This window comes from Lathyrus oleraceus, chromosome 5 (assembly GCF_024323335.1).
Source record: "Lathyrus oleraceus cultivar Zhongwan6 chromosome 5, CAAS_Psat_ZW6_1.0, whole genome shotgun sequence".
NCBI lineage: Eukaryota > Viridiplantae > Streptophyta > Magnoliopsida > Fabales > Fabaceae > Lathyrus > Lathyrus oleraceus.
In genome coordinates, this window is record NC_066583.1 from 166,410,250 (window position 1) to 166,432,181 (window position 21,932).

The window sequence follows — 21,932 nt, forward strand, 5'->3', positions numbered from 1 at the left end:
TGGGGAGAAGTCTTGATAGAAGAACTTGAAGGAGAAAAATACTATTGCGGTCATGCCAGTGGCCAATTTAAAGAAGTTGAAAAACACTATCACACCACCTACAAGGAAACCCTCGCTATAAAAATGGGAATCCAAAAGTTCGACTTCCACCTAAGAGGTTACCAATTTGAAGTCCAGATGGATAATTCCTCTTTTCCCAATATCCTTGAATTCAAAAATAAGATGCCATCATATCCTCAAACCATTCGCCTCAAATATTGGTTTTCCAGATATGATTTCTCTATAAAACATATCAAAGGAACTCAAAATGTGATCCCTGATATATCATCTCGACCTATGAAACCTATCTAGATAATCACAGCCAAGCACATTTTCCCTCTTATTCTTATGGTCAAAACCACTACCAGCCTATGCATCCACAACCAAGAATCTTCCTTCAAGAATCAATGCATCCTCTTCACCGTCCCAACTCAAGCAGTATTCCAGGAACAATCTCTTTTATGACATGACAAAAATCATAAGAAATAAACTCTCGGATCATACTCCTTATTTCCAGACACACCTTTTCTCCTACCAATTTTAATAAATGTAAATGCTAAATTCACAAAGAAAAACCATTCATGGTATATCTGGTGTGCCACTAGTTTGTACTTTATGCCTGTTCTTATTCCCATATAAGCCATGTATCAACATATAATGGAACCCGAGAACCACAACTCCCTGATTTGTACTACTCTTGAATGGTACTCTCCATTACAATGGTGGGGAAATCAATTAAAATCAGTCATAGACAAGGTCAAAGAGCGAAGATTAGCCTTAGAAGCTATTAACTAACTTAAGACTATTTTCTTTTTATACAAACCTTATCAAACATATCCTGCAACTAAGCTACTTGATTGTAAGAGTTATGTTCACCTTTAGGAAACCATTGATGGTTATACAAAGAACATAAATAATAGTACAACTTGCATAAGTCATGAAAATTTCAGAAGACCGGAAGTTGGAGAAAGCTCAACTCAAGCCACACAGCAGAAACGAGATTCTCCAATGGAAGTTGAATTCTAAGAAGAACATGTGGAAGAAACTCATAGAAAATTAATGGATCACACTTACATGATGGATGACATCTGGCAGCATAAGTCATCTCATTTTAGAGATTTCTTTTATGATGAAAACTTATCCGATCAGAATATGTCTCCAAGTCATGAGTCCATCTTTAAAGACTAATTGGGCAAGTGTCCCTTATATGTCACAAGAATGGTTATGAATAGTGTTTTTTTGTCATTTTGTGTAATAATACTCCAATTATGTATCCATAGGTGATAAGTGTGTCAGAATCTTGAAAAAAAGGCATTTATATAGTATTAAAGATGTTGCTTGTAAATAATGTTGTTTTTGTCCTATATGTACCTCTTTGGCTATAAAAAGGAGAGCTCTTGTAACATATTTTTCACGAGGAATCACAAATAAATCTTCTTTTGTGCTTAAGAACAACTATGTTCTAAAAATCTTTTATTTCTCCCTAAAAGCTTTAGTTATTATATTCATATCATAATTGCCCCACATAGATGTAAGTATGCTCTACACTTGCCTCAAAATGAGGATCTTGTGTATCAGAAAACATTTGACCTTCGATCCATACTACGATCCTCGCTATTATGGAATGTCAATTTTAATTGTTAGTTTGTGTTATACTTATAGTTGGCTATTTGATGACGATACAATTAAGCTGGTTTCATGATATGTGAGGCTTCAGGTCAACATGGTATCAGAGCCTCGCCAAGAAGAGGGGGTGCATATGGTATGAATATAATAAAGATAATGAGTAGCGGAGATAACCATTTAAACATGGGTTGAACTTGTCTCAACTATGGATGGAAAAACAGGCCCGACCCTCCGTACATGTCCATTTTACCTTAATTTTTTTGCGGGGTGGACCGAAATTTTAGGTTTGCATCCTCTAATATGTCTGTCACGCCACATCCCATTTTTTGTGAGATTTTACGGGTGTGAACATTAACAAAAATTTATGCAACTTAGCCTTTAAGGATGCAAGGCCCACATGCCTGCCCCACCATCATTTTTTCACGGAGCGGACCAAGGTTTTAAGTAGCACCCTCAATTATGTCCTTTTCCCCATCCAATTTTTTATGGGGTGGATATGTTTGCTACCCTTAGTGTTAGCTTCTGATGTAACAGAAGTAATTAAGTATGTGGGATTTGTCAAACTATTTTTCCATCTCATATGTTCGTTCCTTTGAGAAGATTTATATACCAACATATGGTTGCATCCTCCAGGTTCCTAAAGGATCTTGCATTTGAGTGATCATGATGCACCTATGATGGTCATCTGTGTGAATAAGGCAATGCCATGTTCTTGAGGGTCACTCTTCCCACCAAATGTCACCAAAGAGAATGGTTTGAAAGTATTTTGGACAAAGGCTTCTATGATTTTAGTAGAGAGAGTTGGAGGGTATTTAACCTCCATTATATCATATAGTACATCTTCATGTTTCTTTTTATGCTCTAGTTGTTGGATGATCTAGATCGTGACTTGTAGATTTTGGTTTAGGAGATCCATAGCGGCTTGCATCTCTGCTAGGGCTTCTTGGTCGCCAAAACATGATGCAACATATGCGACAACCATTATGAAACAAAGGCTACGTCAGCAAAACGTTTGAACATGTGCAATCCAAAACTGTTTTATCGAGGTCCCATAGTGGATATCAACTATATTTGTCGTGCTTACAACAGTATAGACCATGTATTTGATATGAAAAACAAAAAGTCATACATAGTTGATTTATAAAGAATCACATGCTTAGCCTGATACTAAAGGTTGATAAATATATCCTTTCATTACCTAATGAGAAATGATGAGTCATGGGGATATTTTCTCGACTATGAACAATGTGATCTCACTTCATATAGCAAGGTGGTGCATGACTCACTTCTGAGACTATCTCAGAGCATGTCGACTTTGCCCACATGTTGCACTTGTGATCTAGCTTACCTAACCTAAGCTAAAACCTCTCGTATTCCTGACATGACTGGAAGTGAATGAACCAAATTAGATAATAATAAAAGGGTGAACTGCAATATTTACGACGCTCCACAACCCCTAACACAAAATCTATAAAAGAGAAATGTTTAAAGAGAAACATAATGGTCCACTCATTATAATAAATGTTTCTTTTACACGTTGTTATAAAAATTATTAGTTAAATGGGCAAAATTTCCCCCTTAAATATACGTAAAAAAAATTATTAAATAAATAAAATTTTAAAAATAAAAATATCTAATTATAATATTAATACATTACTTAATCATTTATTTCAGATATATTATTTAATCCATTCATATATATATATATATATAATATATATTATATATATTATATATAATATAATATATATAATATATATATATATCAACCGATATCTAATAATATATTTAAAAATAGTTACATTAATTTTAAATAAATTAAAATAAATAAATATTTCCTCCGTTCCTTTTTAAGTGTCTCATTTTTAAAAATAAATTGTTTCTGTTTAATTGTCATTTGCAAAAAGTTCAAAGTAATATTAATTGTATTTTTATCAAAATTATCCCTAATTAATTATTACATAGAGAGACAAAATAAAATAAATATAATAAATAATTAAGGATATTATAAGTAAAAGAAATATTATTTTTTGAAAAATAATGATAATGATTAACTTTTTTGATATGGATAAAAAATCAAAAAATATAATTTAAAAAATAAACTTATAATAAGTTAAAGATAATAATCTCACAAATTTATTGAAGTTAGATAAATTTAAATAAGAAAAGTATGAGAAAGAGTATGAAAAGTTAAAATGGCAAAAAGCATTTGAACATGGGCTGGACCCGTGTCGACGGCTGATGTAACGGAAGTCATTAATTATGCCGGATTACCAACCAAACCCTTCTCCCTTTTCAATACAATAAACAACTACTACAACTATTTAATTTTCGAATGGAGTTTTTTTCATCCATCAATTAATAATAACACGTTCGTAATTTTAATACATTTAAATATCCTAAAATAAAAATTGATCTTTTTAATTACCAAAATTATATAATTTCGTACATCACCGATTCATGTACAAAGCGCGTATACTGAAAATAAAATAAAAACTGCAGTGTGTGAAGTGTTGTAGTTGTAGTGCTAGTAATTCACAAATCTCTTCTCTTCTTTTTCTCTCTTCTTCAATGCATCACAAATTCATAGGAACATTCCAAAACCCCAATCATTATAATTCCTCCACTTGCTTACTTTACAACTCTTGATTCGATCTAAATCACAAAACCCCTTTTCACTCATTTCTCGGTAAATTTCTCTTTTTCCTTGGGTTTTCCGCTCTAATTCGTATCTTGTTTGATTCTTTTTCTGTTTGCTTTCTGTTGTAGTTGGTTAGGGTTTTGAGCAGAGACGAAGATGGGTGAAGGTGAGCGTTTTCAGCTGGGGACTGTTGGCGCTTTGACTCTCTCTGTGGTTTCTTCTGTCTCCATTGTTATTTGCAATAAAGCGCTCATGAGTTCATTGCATTTTATTTTTGGTAACTTTTCCACTTTTCGTTGTTGCAATTTCTTTTCACTTTGTATTTTTTTTTTTTACTGATTTTATGTTTATGTTGTTTCGTTTGTGTTCTGATAGTATCAATTGAGCTTTGTTTTGTATGATTTGTTGTTGGAATTGGATTTTTTTTTTTTTTTGAATTTTGTACTTCAGCTTTTGCATCTTTTGTTGTTAGAATTATTCAGTGATGATGCTACTTCATCTTAGGGTGTGTTTGTGGAAAATTTGGATTGAAAGTTATGTTTTACCTGCTTGGATTAGTAGAAATATGAGAAAGTGGAAATTGAAATTGAAATGTACTTCATTTTCGGTTTTGCTCGGCAGTCGTTTTCCACCAACTTAACCTATTATGCATGTAGTAAGAGTAGAACTTTTAGTCGGGTTTGTCGAATTTTAGAATCTATCTTTTGGCTTTATGTTTGGAATTGGAATGTAGTTTTCTTGATACGCTTCGTGGGAACGTGGCTTGATTAATCAATTTGTTGGTGTCCTTTCTTTTTCGAAATTAAATATTGGCACTTTGGAAGTATAGATTATTGTTGTATTTGTAAACCGTTACGGAATCTAGGATTATGTCATTCTTCCTGAAGTTGACACTGCAACTGAGTAATTGGAATATTGTATAAGTTGCCTCATAAAGAATACCACTATTGAAAATTTGAGCTTTCACTTTTATGTTCAGTGAATTGTTTGAGACTACAAGCTGAAATTGTCTTTTTATTGCAGCTACAACTTTGACAAGCTGGCATCTACTTGTCACATTTTGTTCTCTTCACTTGGCACTTAAAATGAGATTCTTTGAGCACAAAGCTTTTGAGCAGAAAGCTGTTGTTGGATTTGGGATTTTAAATGGAATCTCAATTGGACTTTTGAATTTGAGCTTGGGCTTCAATTCTGTCGGCTTCTATCAAGTATGGTTTTGGTTTTGATTCTGTTTGTCTCACATGTTGATTTGATTGTTCTTGACTTTGAATGTCTTTGATATTTGTATTCAGATGACTAAGCTTGCAATCATTCCTTGTACTGTACTCTTGGAGACCCTATTTCTCGGGAAGAAATTCAGGTTCTATTTAACTTCCTGTCCATACTAAGCTTTTTAAGACTGTTTGTCGTTATATACTTAAATATCTTAATGGTGTCGCTACATACTTAAATATCTTAATGGTTAAGTATGTATCAGTCAATAATTGTTTATTAACCTACCTAATTTGTCCGTTTTCTTTTCTTGTTCTCGAATTTTCCATGCCCTCCCTGGTTCATTGTTTTGACCTGAAATATTATGGTATCCAGTAGTCATGCACCCGTGCTCATTTTTAATGCCCTAACGTTGCTTTCTTTAACAGTTTTTCCATTAATTTTTAAATTGTAAACTAGATTAATTGTTCTCTTTTCATTGTCATTGCAGTAAAAGAATTCAATTTTCCCTATCTATCCTCCTTATGGGTGTCGGGGTCGCAACAGTCACAGATTTGCAGTTGAACGCTCTGGGATCTTTCTTATCTCTTCTGGCCGTGATTACAACATGTGTTGCTCAGATTGTATCCTTGAAAATACTTAGTTTCACTTCACCTATGTTTAGTACCAACACTGAGATAAATTTTGTGATAGATTGAATAGAAATATATATCACCGGAGTCAAAGTTTTGAACATGCTTCTCTGTGCACTATTTCTTCCCCAGTAAGATGTTTTTTGACGATATGATCTGCTAACTATATAGTGAAAGAAACGCCTTTGGGCACTTGAGAGACGATAACCTGTTCTAAGGTGTACATGAAGTGCTCAAAGGGTTAACATGCAGAACATCCCTTGCCTCTCTTTTTAACTTGCAAGCTCTCTTGTGCTCACTCTGCTTGTCTTTGATCAAGTGCCGTTTTTTTTAATCTAGAGACTATCATTTATGTCATTTGAACACAATTAGGAGACACATATCTCCATATTGTACTTGAAATATCTCCATATTGTACTTGAAATGTTTACAAAAAATGGTTGACTGATAAGTTTGTATGGTTAATCGGCTCTTTTTCTTTGAGTGTATTGTCCTTAATTAGCTGCTTTCAGATGACAAACACTATCCAGAAGAAGTATAAGGTTTCTTCCACCCAGCTTCTGTATCAATCATGTCCATACCAAGCAACAACCCTGTTAATCTCTGGTCCCTATCTGGATAAACTTTTGACCAGTCAAAATGTATTTGCTTTCAAGTACACAACGCAAGTGACGGTAAGAGTTGAAAAGTATTCCTTAGCTTCCTTTTTCTCCTCCACATAGGCTCGCTTTTCATTGTTTTTTTTCTTCTTTCTGCTTTGCAGGTTTTCATAGTTCTTTCATGCCTCATCTCAATTTCTGTCAATTTTAGCACATTTCTTGTAATTGGAAAGACATCTCCAGTCACCTATCAGGTTCTTGGACACCTAAAGACATGCCTTGTATTGGCATTTGGTTATACTTTGCTCCACGATCCATTCAGCTGGAGAAACATCATGGGTATTCTGTTGGCCATGGTTGGGATGATTCTATATTCTTACTATTGTACTCTTGAGAATCAGCAAAAAGCCGTTGAAGCTGCCGCACTAGCATCCCAGGTTGGTTTTACTCGACTGACTTTACTTGGGTCTTTGCACTTTCGCATTATCATTTACTAAAACAACATTTGTGACACTGTTTTCACTAAATCTTTGCAGGCAAGGGAAGGTGAATCTGATCCTCTAATTAATTTGGAAAAAGGAAGCAGCGCTGTGACTGACAGTGTTGGACATATGTCCCCTGTATGGAGCAAAGACAAAGACTAAGATGTTTATGACCTCTGTTAAATCATTGTGGAGAAACAGTTATAGTTTCTATAGAGGGTTAAAACCTGTAAACCATATGGAATTAGGAAATGCTGCCAAAACCGTCTTATTTCTTAGTCTAGTGTACTGTGAATCGTTTGCCAACTATCGATATTAGGGAGAGGAACAATTACATGATCATGTCACAATTCTCTTGGCCACAAATATGGCTCGTACTAGTAGCAGACATTTCTTGGTGATATTTTCACATCATGTTACATTCATAATTTTATATATACATATATCCAAACGTTTTTCCCTCTCGTTTTTTAGCTTCTTTTTGTTTCAGCTATATCATGTCTTGATTGTGATCCTAACTAGTTCCCTTGACCAAAAAAATGGTGTGGGGGAGTACTTTTCAAACCCTCACATTTTAAAAATGTTCACACATGTTTGGAACTGTATTTTCGGATAGCATATAAAACATAAATAAAAAAGAGAATTTCTTAAACCACCATAATGCACTGTGAATTTCAATAAAAGTTTTTTATTACGAAAATGCATATTCAGATACACTCCAAGACACACTTAACAAAGACCATTCCGAATTATGTTTTTTTTATTTACTTTTGTTTGGAGATGCATCTCTGGAATGATTATGTAGTTACATCAACAGAAAAGTAATTTTTCAAAATAAAATTGACATTCATAATATAAAATAAACATTGCAATGATGATTTCAACATAAATTACAATATTACATTTCAATATCTCGGTGGACGCTTGCACATCTTTAGAATATTTTTTATCGATCTTTGTAGCGTCGCTTTCAACTAGAACGAAATTTTTGTTTCAAAACGGAAATACATATTCCATATTCCACATAACCCTAACATCCGCTTGCATCTTGAGTTTAAATTTCCTGAACTCAATCTCCTCTCCGTTGTCAATGGACGATGAACGGTACTTGAGCTTCACAATCCTTTGTTTGTCTCCGTAAGGTAGGAGATGGTGGATTCCATCTTTGATATCTTCAAGTGAGGTGAAATCGGTGAGCTTAAATGTGCGCCCGGTGTAGAGCCGTAGAAGGAAACATTTGCGACATACCATTAGATGTTTATTTGTGACATTTGAGGTTTTTTCAATTTGTGTGAAATATAACATAAGAGCATCTAAATTTATAGAAGGCAAAGATCAATATGGACCACTTATTAACTGACATATTAATTTTGGAGATATATCTTAGGAACCACACTCTATTATCTTATTCTAGAGATGCATCTCCGGAACTTGTCATGAACCAGTTTCAAATTAGAACACTAAAACATAATCTATTTTTTATTGACAAAAACACAAATGTTGTCACGGGGAAGATAAAAAATGCATAAAGACAAAATATGAACAAAAAGTGAATATATAACACTTCATTTATATTGAGACACAATTACATACAATTATTTGTCCGGTTAAATAAGAAATTAAAACGAATCGAAACATATGTCATCGGTTAAATTTATAGAGCGCCTCTTAGAATGGTCTTACTTGAGTGTGCAAAAGGTGCATCCAAAGATGCATCTCCGAAAATGGAGGGCGTTTGTGGAAATTCACGTGGTGCAGTAGAAAGTTCTAAGATGCTTTAAGAAATTGTCAAAATTTTAAATATGATTTTAAAAGTTTTTTTTGCGGTATTTAGGGTCAGATTATTTTAGCTTTAAAAAATATTTTTTATTTTTGAAAATAGATTCTACAAAAATATTTTTTAAAATATTACAAGTTTTTCTAAATTTTTTTTTATAAATTAAAAGACTAATTTTGACATTCTATAACATAAACATATATTCTTGAAGATCAAAACATAGTCAAAATCGTTTTTTTAAAGTTATATTTCATAATTTTTTTTATGAAAAGTTATTTGAAATACTTCAAAATTAAGTATTTTTTTGAAATTTCGATATCCAATTTTTTTTCCCGATAAAGTGATAAAATATCTAAAATAACATTTAAAAATAATTATTCAAATCAAATCTGTATTTGAAACTTTTATGAAAAATTTATTTATAATTTTTTTTTATAATAAAATATGTAACACTATAAAAATCATTTAAAAAAAAGTCAAAACAAACGGACCTAATAATCAAGATTAATATAAAATTCAAATAGGTCTATAGAACTCAAATAACTATTATGGTATTATTCACACAATTAATTATGTTGTATGAAAAATTGAAAAAGAGAAATGTAGTAATTATTTTTTAAATAACATATAATAAAAAACACATAGAATGGTATTTACAATCTAACTCAAATTCTTGAGACATATTTCATATTATATTAACTTTTTTCTATTCATGTTTTTTTCTTTCATCATACTTCAAATGGTAGCTTTATACAGATATTGATCGAAATCTCGTGGTGAATTTTGGTATGATTAATGTTTTGATATCAAAGAGAGATGGTACTTGCAAACACTTTGACGTTCAAGTTGGTAACTATCAGAGGTAGGCGACATTTTTAAGTTTAAGAAGTGTGTACCTAAATTTGAAGTCCTTGTGAGGTTTTTATGGTGAGGTTTTAGGGTTCTAAAAAACATAGAACGTTCTATTTGTTATAGTTGTTAGAGATTTAACAAGTCTATGTTACCGAACGCTCTACAGTGATCTTAATAAGTCTTTATTAGGTTGACCTATCTTTCGGGATGAGTACACTTTTTGGACTGGACACACTTTATGAACCTATCATCTTTTAGGTCGGTCACACTTTCTAGGTTGAGCATCTTCTGGGCGATCACACTTTCTGGGTCAAGCATCTTCTAAGCTCAACACACTTTCTAGGACGACCTACCTTCAAGGCTGAACACCTTTCTGGGCCAAGCACCTTATAAGTTTGGTACACTATGGATTGGACACACTTTCTTGACCTATCACCTTCTGGATAGGTCACACTTTCTAGGGCGAACACCTTTTAGGTTGAGTACACTTTTTGGGTCGAGCACCTTATGCACATATTTTCTAGGTCGACCTACCTTTTGGGTTGAACACTTTTCTGGGCCAAACACCTTCTAGGTTTAGTATACTTTTTGGGGTGGACACACTTTTTAGACCTAACACCTTCTGGACCGTTCACACTTTCTAGGCCGAACACTTTCTAAGGTGAGTACACTTTCTAGGTTGAGCACTTTCTATGTTATATACACTTTCTTGGTTGACCTGCTATGTGGATTGATCACCTTTATGGATCGATCACCTTCTGGGACGAAATAGCTAGTGCGAAGCTTAAATAACCCTTAATGTATTGGACTTAGATCACCCAAATATCTTATGGGGCCTTATAACATAGGCATTTTGTTTTTAGGCCTTTTGTTATGTAGGAACAAATATTATCATTTTTAAATACTTTTGATTTGATTTAATATTTTCAATTTAACAAACTTTTTTTTAAATCATTAACATATGTCTAAGTTGTTATTGATATTATTTTTAATATTTTCAATTCATATTATGTTATGATATCTTGCGTGGCTTTGAATAATGAGGTTCCAGATAAGATTTGATTTGGAAAGAATTCCAATTATAATCATTTGAGGGTTTTTGGTTGTAAGACATTTATGCATGTTCCAAAGGATGAAAGATCCAAGTTGGATGCAAAGTCAAAGCAGTGTATCTTCATTAGTTATTGCAAAGATGAATTTGGTTACAGGTTGTATGATCCTATGAGTAAAGCTTATTAGGAGTCGTGACATAGTGTTCATGGAAAACCATATTATTGAAGACCTTAATAAGGTGAAGAAAAGTACTACGCTTGAGAAAGATAACATCGTGTTTGATGTTGATCAAGTTTGATTACCTAATCCTAATTTGGATACTATTGATGGCAATGTTTAGAATGGTGAAACACATGATTATGTTGATGATCAACAATTTAGAGATGAATAAAATATTCCAGCATGTGACAATATAGTCAGAAACATGAGATGTAGAGGATGAAAATCCTAGTGATGCTTCTGAATCATCCCAATCCCAACTTATAAGGTCTAATAGGTAGACAAAACATTCTACATGGTATGAGTCTAATGACTATGTGACTTTGACTGGTGAAGGGGAACCTAAATTGTTTGGAGAGATCATGGAAAGTGAAGAAAATCAAAAGTTATTGGATGTAATGCAAGACGAGATGAAATCTTTGCATGATAATCACACTTACAATTCTGTGCATTTGCCAAAAGACTAAAGGGTTTTGGAAAATAGGTGGATCTATAGAGTGAAACATGAAAGTAACTCTAAATATCAGAGGTATAAAGCTAGATTGGCGGTGAAAGGTTTTCGTTAGAGAAAGGGTGTTGATTTTAGGGAGATTTTATCACATGTGGTAAAAATGTCATCAATTAGAACTGTGTTGAGTTTGGAATCTACTATTGACCTATAGGTAGAGCAAATGGATGTGAAAACAAACTTCTTTCAGGGTAATTTAGAGGAATTTTTTTTATATAAAACAACCAAATGCTTTTCTTGTTGAAGACAATGAAGATTATGTGTCTAGACTTAGACAAATTTTATATGGTTGAAGCAAGCTCCAAGGAAGTGGTAGAAGAAGTTTAAGTCTGTTATGTCTTACCAAGGATACATGAATACTACTTCTGATCATTGTGTCTTTATTAGGAAATTTTATAATGTTGATTTCATTATCTTGTTAATATAACTGAAGTAGATAGAAATGTCACGAGAAGAAGGGGTTGAATTGTGACCCTTTTAAAATTTAGCTTTACCTTAATAAAAAAACATAATCTCTCAAGAAATTATTGGAGAAGAAAGGTTAGTATAAATCTCCCATAATATTTAGTGTTGTGAGTTTGAGAATATGATTGATAAAACAATAAGTAAAAATAATAAAGTTTAAGATAGAACACACAAAAGATTTATATTGCTTCATCAAAGTGACTAATTTAGTCCTCATAATATGTTGTGAGTGCACTATCCTTTTAGAAATGTTTTAAATGATGCTAAAATTAGGACACTTAGTATTTGTGTACATTGGACCTATCTAACCTGTTTTCATCTTATGACACTTAAAAACATGTTAGATAGGTTTTTATAAGTCAAAATTATGGTTTTATATGAAAAAAAGGTTATGAGTCGACACATCCATGTTATGGGTCGACACATACTGAATGGATTTTAAAATCAAAGTTATTACATTTTATGTGTCGGTACACAAGGCTTTTGGGTTGACACATAGCACGGGTAGGTCAATACATGATCCATTTAGGTCGACTCTTGCTGAAACTTTTGCAAGCCAAGTAACTCTGCCTTCTTCGGGTCGACTCCTAGGCAACATAGGTCGACACATAAAAGCTGAAATACTTATATGGGTCGACTTCCACATACTTGAGGTTAATACATACTGTTTTAATTATTCCAAACTTGTAATTTTGTAAAAATATTTTTTTTCCTGTTATTTTCCTTCTTACACACACACGCACACGCACACGCGCGCGCGTGCACACACACACACACACACGCATACGCACACGTACACGCACACACATGCATATTCACGCACACACACACATACACACATACACACACACAAACGCACACGCACACACACATGCACACACACACACACACGCACAAACACACGCACGCACATGCACACACACACACACAGACACATACATGCACACACGCACACACACACACACACACACATCACACACACATACACACACACACACACACACACACACTTCTTGTTCAATAGTGTTTATTATAAGCGTTGAAAGGATCAGAGGAGATGGATGCTGCCCTATCAAAGGAGGAGAAGACGATGATGATCGATAAAGCCTACAACTCCATATTGAACCTTAGTGATAAGGTTCTCCTACAGGTTTTGAAGGAGAAAACTGTAGCTGGTGTATGGACGAAACTCAAAGGTCTGTACATGACGAAATAGTTGGTAAGTATTTTCTACTTGAAGCAAGATTTGTGTTTATTCAAGATGACTGAAGACAAGTCTTGGATGAGTAGCTGGATACGTTCAATAAGTTGATTCTTGATCTTGAGAATATCGAGGTCAAGATTGATGATGAAGATCAAACATTGTTGTTATTGTGTACTTTACCTAAGTCTCATGCTCATTTTAAAGAAACTCTTGTAAGAACAAAGTTGGTTCTACAATGTATCTCTAAGATTTTGATGATAACAAAGGATGAAACAAAAATGGTACTCTAACGAAATTTTTCTTAAGTGTGCAGAACTCTGATTAAACAATCAGATGGATAAAAACATCAGATACAGAATTCAACAATCAGATGCTGCTCAGAGGAAATGCGTCCAGAAGGTTATGACTCTGATCAACATAGGTACCAGTAAAATAGAAAGAAGTCATCAACTCTGGTAAAGAAGACTGAATCCAGACTCCGAATCTGAAGAAGTCAAGAGCATAGAGAAACTCTGATGTGGTCAGATAAAAGCAACCTCTGAAGTTAAACTCTGACTAATAAGACTCTGATACAGATTCACCAGTTCAGAACGCGTAACCATGAAGAAATATGATTTTGGAAAGAAATTATTTCTAGAAGGAAATTATGACGCGCACAAAACTATTTTAGAAAGAAACAAGGAGAGTAATGACAATAAACAATCTTCAATGACCAAGATCCTGCCATCACTCCAACGGTTCTTCTCAACGCCTATATAAAGGACTGAATACTTCACAAGAGAATACACCTGAGACACACAAGAATACATAAACTCTTATTCATCCTCCCTTACGTTTTCACGAGCTGCTGCTCTTACGTGAAAAACTGTTGTTCTTATAACTCTGTAATATTTGCTTTTTTTGTTAGAAGCACGTTTCATTACAATCATATTTTTTGTTAAGATACTTCCTCAAGTGACTCTGTGCAGTCTGAATACTTGAGAGGGCTAAGGGATTATTCTCTTAGACAGTTGTTTGTGTAATCTTTCAATATTAGTGGATTAAGTCCTTTTTAAAGGTGAAATCACCTTGGCTGGGTGGACTCGAGTAGCTTTGAATTTCAAGTGAACCAGTATAAAATTCTGTTTCAATCTATTTTTATTCTGTGTGTGTCTAAACTGTCAAAAATATTTTATTTTCCAAAACAATTCAAACCCCCTTTCTTGTTTTTCTCTACCTTCAATTGGTATCAGAGCTTCGGCTTTGTTATTGATTTTTTAATCAAACACTTAATAGTGTAGAGAGATCCAGCGTGAGAAAAACTATGGCCAACACCAATGAAAGAGATAGTTACAATGCTAAACCTCCAATCTTTGATGGAGAAAAATTTGATTATTGGAAAGATAGAATTGAAAGTTTCTTTCTGGGCTACGACGTTGATCTTTGGGACATAGTCACAATTGGCTACACACCACCTGTGACTGACGCTGGCGTTACCATTCCCAGAAGTAAAATGACAGATGATCAGAAGCGCGAATTCAAAAACCATCACAAAGCCAGAACGATACTACTAAATACCATTTCCTACAATGAATATGAAAAGTTCACCAACAGGGAAATAGCTAAAGAAATACTTGACTCCCTGAGGATGACTCACGAAGGAAATTCTAAAGTCAAAGAAACAAAGGCTCTGGCTCTAATTCAGAAATATGAAGCCTTCAAAATGGAGGATGATGAAGTTGTAAAGGTAATGTTTTCTAGATTTCAAACTTTAATTGCAGGACTCAAAGTTCTGGACAAGGGCTACACAACTGCAGATCATGTCATAAAGATAGTTAGAAGCTTACCAAAGAAATGGAGACCCATGGTCATAGAGTTAAAGTTATCCAAAGATCTGAACAATATCAGCCTTGAGGAACTCGTCAGTTCACTCAACAGCCACAAGATAGAACTTGAGGAAGATTAACCTCAAAAGAAGATCAAGTCTGTAGCACTGAAGTCCATATCTTAAAGACGTAAACCAGAAAGAAACAAAGTCTTCCAAGATAAAGAGGAATACAATGACGACTCTGAAAAGGAAGACTCTGACGATGAAGAAGAGTTATCCCTTTTGATCAGAAGAGTTAAACAACTCTGGAGAAAAAGGAATAACAACTTCAGAAGACCAAGACCCAAGGGAGATCACTCAGAATCAACTTTCAGAGGTAAGTCAAACAAAGAAATAACATGCTATGAATGTAAGGAAACAGGTCATTACAGAAACGAATGTCCCAAGCTAAAGAAAGAAACCTTCAGAAGAGAGAATTTCAAGAAAAGTTCATTCAGAACCAAAAAGGGACGGATGGCCACCTGGGACGACAATGGATCTGATTCATCCGAATCAGACTCTGAAGAACAGGCAAATGTTGCACTCATGGCTACCACCTCCAAAAATACATCAGATGAAGAATATGACTCGTAAGAGGTATTTTCTAATCTTTCTCGCTCTGACCTTGAATCATGCCTTTCTGAAACCCTAAACTCATATTAGAAACTTAAATAAAAATTTATAGCTTTAAAAGGAGTTCTTGAAAGAAACATCGAAGAATGTGATAAGCTTGAGATAACTGCTTCAGAACTAAAAGATGAAAATCAAACTTTGATAAAAGAAAGGGACTCCACAAATAAACAATGCTCAAAACTTGAAGAAGCACTATCTCAACCCCCACAAACTTCGAACACAATAATATATGAATATGAAAAATCTTTTCAAAAGTTTCTGAAAAATGGGATAGAAAGAAGCAGAATGACATCCATGATTTATGGAGTCAGTCAGAATAATAAAAGAGGAATAAGGTATGTTCCAAGTGAAGATAAATATTCTATAGATGACAAACCTAAATCTCCTTTTTCTTATCATTACACATATACACAGGCACAACGTTTTGATAATGCTAGAAAACCCAAAGTTCTAAGAAACTCTGGGAAAACTAATCATAAAGGACCCAAAAGATTCTGGGTACCAAAGGATAAGATTGTTTATGTTGCAGATATCTTATGCAGCAGAGTTAAAACACCAATCATGGTATCTGGACTCTGGATGCTCGCGACACATGACGGGAAGAAAGCATATGTTCCAAATCCTGGAACTTAAAGATGCTGGCTTCATAGGTTTTAGAGGAAATCAGAAAGGAAGAATCAGAGGCTCCAGAACTATTGGTAATGGAACTCTTCCCTCTATATATGATGTTCTCTATGTAGAAGGATTAATGCATAATCTGTTATCAATAAGTCAATTAAGTGATAACGATTATGATGTAATCTTCAAGCAAAAAACATATAAAGCAATTAATCAGAATAATGGAACAATCCTATTCACTGGCAAGAGGAAAAACAATATTTACAAGATAAATCTTTCAGACCTAAAAGAACAAAATGTAAAAATGCCTGATGTCTGTTCATGAAGAGCAATGGGTATGACATAGACGCTTGGGCCACATTAGCATGAGAAAACTCTCTCAGCTAAATAAACTCGACTTAGTCAGAGGCCTACCTAAACTGAAGTATTCTTCAGAAGCTCTATGTGAGGCATGTCAGAAAGGTAAATTTTCAAAAACATCTTTCAAAAAGAAAAATATTGTTTCTACCTCTAAGCCTCTGGAACTTCTTCACATTGACCTGTTTGGGCCTGTTAAGGTAGTGTCAGTTAACGGAAAGAAGTATGGACTGGTTATTATCGATGACTTTAGTCGTTGGACATGGGTAAAATTCCTAAAGCACAAGAGTGAGTCTCACTATGTATTCACTAGCTTCTGTTCCAAAGTACAAAACGAATTTGACTCTAAAATCATCAGAGTCAGAAGTGATCATGGTGGAGATTTTGAGAATAAATTTTTTGAGGAACTATTTGATTCTAATGGAATATCCCATGATTTATCATGTCCTAGAACTCCACAACAAAATGGAGTTGTAGAAAGGAAGAATAGGACACTCCAAGAGATGGCCAGAACCATGATCAATGAAACAAATGTGGCTAAGCACTTTTGGGCTGAAGCAGTAAATACAACGTGTTATATTCAAAATAGAATCTCTATAAGACCTATTCTAGAAAAGACTCCCTATGAACTGTGTAAGGGAATAAAACCCAACATTTCTTATTTCCATCCTTTTGGATGCTCTTGCTTTATTCTGAATACTAAAGAACATCTGAACAAGTTTGATTCAAAAGCACAAAAAGGTATTATGTTAGGATACTCAGAACGCCCTAAAGGCTATAGAGTATACAATACAAAAACCAAAATTATGGAAGAATCAATCCATGTTAGATTTGATGATAAGCTTGACCCTGAAAAGTCAAAGCTAGTTGAGAAACTTGTAGATTTGGAGATTACTCTTGCAGGTTCTGACGAAAAGACTAAAGCACCAGAGGTATCTGAAAGACAAAAGCTAGGTGAATCTGAAGCCTCAACCATCCAGAAGAAATCAAGAAGTCACCCTAACATCTCTGAAGATTTAATTCTGGGAAACAAGGATGAACCTGTCAGAACTAGGTCGACATTCAAAGTATCTGAAGAAACTCCTCTAGGATTAGTTTCTCTAATCGAACCTACTTCCTGTGATGAGGCACTTCAAGACAGTGACTAGGTTCTGGCTATGAAAGAAGAGCTAGATCAATTCTCAAAGAATGACGTCTGGGATCTTGTTCCAAAGCCTAAAGGAACTCACATTATTGGAACCAGATGGGTGTTCAGAAACAAACTGAATGAAAAAGGAGAAGTTGTCAGAAATAAAGCACGGCTGGTGGCACAGGGGTACAGTCAACAAGAAGGCATTGACTATAATGAAACCTTTGCCCCAATCGCCAGGTTAGAATCTATTCGCTTACTTGTTTCATTTGCTGTAAATCATTCAATCAAACTATATCAAATGGATGTCAAAAGTGCATTTCTTAATGGTTATATATCAGAAGAAGTTTATGTCAATCAACCTCCAGGTTTTGAAAACTCTAAATGTCCAGAAAACGTTTTTAAACTAAAAAAATCACTGTACGATTTAAAACAAGCTCCTAGAGCTTGGTATGATAGATTAAGTAACTTCCTTTTGGAACATGACTTTATTAGAGGAAAGGTTGACTCTACACTCTTCTGTAAAAACATTAGAAATGATCTCATGATATGCCAGATATATGTTGATGACATTATTTTTGGTTCAGCTAACCCTTCTGTATGTCAAGAATTCTCTGAGCTAATGCAGGCAAAATTTGAAATGAGCTTAATGCAAGAACTAAAGTTCTTTCTAGGGATTCAAATCAATCAAGCTTCAGAAGCTACCTACGTTTATCAAAGTAAATACATAAAATACATTTTGAAGAAGTTCAAAATGGATGAATGCAAACCTGCTAAGACACCCATGCATCCAACCTACATTATGGAAAAAGAAGAAATTAGCCAGAAGCTCTATCGTGGTATGATAGGCTCTCTTATCTATCTGACTGCTACACGTCCTGATATTCTGTTTAGTGTATGCCTCTATGCCAGATTCCAATCAGATCCTAGAGAATCTCATTTAATAGCTGTTAAAATAATCCTCAGGTATCTAAAGGAACCCCTAACCTGGGCCTGATGTATGAGAAAACATCAGAGTATAGACTTTCTGGTTATTGTGATGCAGATTACGTAGGGGACAAAATGGAACGTAAAAGTACATTTGGGAAATGCCTGAAGAAGATTCTCAAAAAGTTTGGTATGTCGAATTCAAAGTCTGTTGCAACACCGATTAATCCTCAATTCAAGATGAGTTCGACTTAAAGTCCTATTATTGAAGTCGAAAGAGCCTATATGAATAACATTCCATATGCTAGTATAATAGGTTCTTTGATGTATGATATGGTCTATATGAAGCCAAATATAGCTTTCGTGGCAGGAAAATTTTGAGATTAAACTATTGATTAACCCAACTCAGAAAAAGCAAGAGTCGCCACTGAACTTTATTGTATCTATAGAGAACGGGAAAAAGGTCGAACAAAACCCAGAAAAGGTAAAACAAAAGACAAATCTGGATAAGGGGGTTGGTTATGCAAGAGGAAGGTATTAGCACTCATCACATATATGGTAGTCCATAGGAACCACTTGCAAATCTGTGTTTATGGAAAAGCTAGGTTGTCTGTTGATTGGTTTTAATTTGAAAAGACATTTTGTCGTATTTGAGTGGAAAACCCAACTTACTACCCACAAGTATGAGGAAGTGAGTATTTGCATCATCTTGATATGGAGAACTTTTATTTGGACTTTCTCACAAGCACGTCTCAACATTCAAGTGGAAAATGTCAATCATTTCTCAACATATTGTAGAAGTATAGTGGTTTGTATCACTACAAGAATAGACTAATATCCAATCTTTTCAAAAAGAGGCTCTTAAATAAAAATGCACAAAGGCACAAAAAGAAGTTTGGTGAGGTTTGTCTTTTTTAGAAGTTTGAGAAGAGTTTAAGTATGCTTAAGTGTTTTAGCATTTATTGAGAAAAAGGTTTTCTGGATCACTCGACAAAGTCATGGTTTATTAAGAAAAGGTGTGAAGTTTGAAAACAAGAAGTTTTTTGAAATAGGTAGAAGTTTTGAAAATTGAAGAAGTAGGAGGGAGAATAAGAGACTATCATAAAGCATAAAGTAAGTGACATGAAATAAAAGGTATCCTAAGAGAAAACCTTTGTGTGTGCAAGTGCACTAACCACAAGATAGAGCAAGCATTCGACATTGGTCAAAACAAGCATTCCTTTCCCTTTGGATTAATCCACAAGATGAAAAAGAACATAAGCAGATTAATATCAAAAGATCCAAATGAATAATAAAGTCACAAAGCCACAAGGAAATATCCAAGTCTTGAAGTGGAGATCAAAGGGTCAAGAGGAATTACAAAGTATTAGACATACTCCGAGCAAGGGGAAAGCACCAAGTCCTAAGGTCCAAAGTCCAAAATACTCCTCAAGCAAGGGATAATAACATCAAGTCCAAAAGATCATATTAAAGCTTTTTAGGGTTTTAAACATTTTATCATGTTTTTGTTCTTTTGAAATAAGAAACCAAAACAAGTAAAAAGTCAAAGGCAAGAATGCAAATGACATGAACGCAAAGTGCATAAAGTAAATGCATAAAGTAAATATTAGGAGGTTAAATGTAACAAGTTAGTGATCATAAGGCAAGCAATGTATGTGTCTATCATGTTAGAGTGTTGATACAAAACCAAACTCCCAAGGCATGAAGCACAATTGTTCAAAACTCAAAGAAGAAAGAAGAGAACAAAGGGAAAAATTAAAACAAGCTCAAGTGTTTGACTTAGGATCCACTATCAAACAATTCAGGGGACCCAAGCATATGGCACAACCTAGGGATCATCTATCACTAACTCAAAGTGTAAAAAATATGATCAAATGATCATCTATCAACATATTAAATTAGAGAAGATTGAATCAACTTAAGAGACCATTTATGGATGACTTGAAATATAGAAGCATTGATCAACCAAGTAAACAACTCAAATCAAACAAAAGTCAACCAAAAAATCAAACAAAAGTGGATTAAAAGGCAAATAAAAATGATTTTTAATGAAGAATAAAGAGAAAATTCAAATTAAGCACCAAAACATAAAATAAATGGTTGATAAAATTATGGGAGATCAAGAAAAGTATGAGTAATTGAACCTCAAAAGTTGGATGCAAAAAATATTTGAAAATGGTTTAAAAATAAATTGAAAAATGAAAAAAAAAATGAATCAAAAATATTAATAAATGCTAAAAAGATTTTAAAAATTATGAAAGAAATGTATGAGATGCAAAATATTTATGGTTTTTTTGTAAAACATTTGGATCAAAATGAATTAAAATCAATCAAAATCAAAATAAAAAAGTAAATGAAAATAAAATAAAAAGAAAATGTTTGAATTACGACGCGCCAACGGCTAATACGCATGTCAGGCAATGATTGGATGGATTCAAACTTTGGCACAAAAGCGTGCATATCTGAACTTCATCTTCAACCTCCCTTTGATTTTGCAAGCTTTATGAACTTGGAGCTTTTAGGCTCAAACAACACACGTTTAAGCATCAACATCCATCATAGTTGATGTCTCTTTGCTTCAGAGTCATTGATTGACTATGAGCAAAGAGAATTTGCTCAAGAACATGAAGAACCCTAGTTCTTCAAAGTAAAATTAAATGACAAATACGAAGAATAAATTCAAGGTAGTTAAGGGCTTTTGATAAGTGAATCACGACGAACACACCGGTAACTTGTTTGCTCAAAAATGTAACTCGTATCCACCTTTCCTGTTGAAGCTTCAGAGGTCAACAATGGTGGATTTGGAAGTTAGGTTCTAATGAGTTTTAAGCCACGACAATGCTTCAGTCAGCTTCAGAAGGTGTCGATGAGTGATTATGGATGGAGATTTGTAGCTAAAAGAGCTTGGATCAAAGAAATGGTTAATTGGTTTTTTGAGGTATCAGGTTTAAATGGTTTCATAGTTTTTTTGTCTCTCAAAGCTTGCAAATGAAGGAAAATTCTTCCTCTATTTATAGTAAATGAAGTGAGGTCGTAGTACGCGTGAAATGGAGGCAAATTTGTGTGAATTAGTTCATAACTTTGAGGATTTGCCAAGCGTGTGAGATGGAACA

The 21,932-nt window shown here is 34.0% G+C and overlaps 1 protein-coding gene across 1 annotated transcript; it reads left to right on the top strand.

Annotated features, from left to right (window-relative positions):
- Positions 1-4,018: 4,018 nt before the first annotated feature.
- On the top strand, positions 4,019-7,695 carry LOC127080635 (UDP-xylose transporter 3). Its single transcript, XM_051020949.1, has 8 exons — positions 4,019-4,354; positions 4,435-4,583; positions 5,330-5,514; positions 5,599-5,666; positions 6,009-6,141; positions 6,663-6,824; positions 6,914-7,186; positions 7,286-7,695. The coding sequence occupies exons 2-8, from the start codon at positions 4,463-4,465 to the stop codon at positions 7,391-7,393; spliced, it is 1,050 nt and encodes a 349-aa protein (XP_050876906.1). The 5' UTR covers positions 4,019-4,354; positions 4,435-4,462; the 3' UTR covers positions 7,394-7,695.
- The last annotated feature ends 14,237 nt before the right edge of the window (positions 7,696-21,932 follow it).

Bases quoted from the DNA above. Each gene is read 5' to 3' on its own strand.
- LOC127080635 (XM_051020949.1), top strand. From the start codon at position 4,463: ATGGGTGAAGGTGAGCGTTTTCAGCTGGGGACTGTTGGCGCTTTGACT. The intron at 6,142-6,662 runs GTATCCTTGAAA...AGCTGCTTTCAG, and splicing joins CAACATGTGTTGCTCAGATT to ATGACAAACACTATCCAGAA. The intron at 7,187-7,285 runs GTTGGTTTTACT...AAATCTTTGCAG, and splicing joins CTGCCGCACTAGCATCCCAG to GCAAGGGAAGGTGAATCTGA.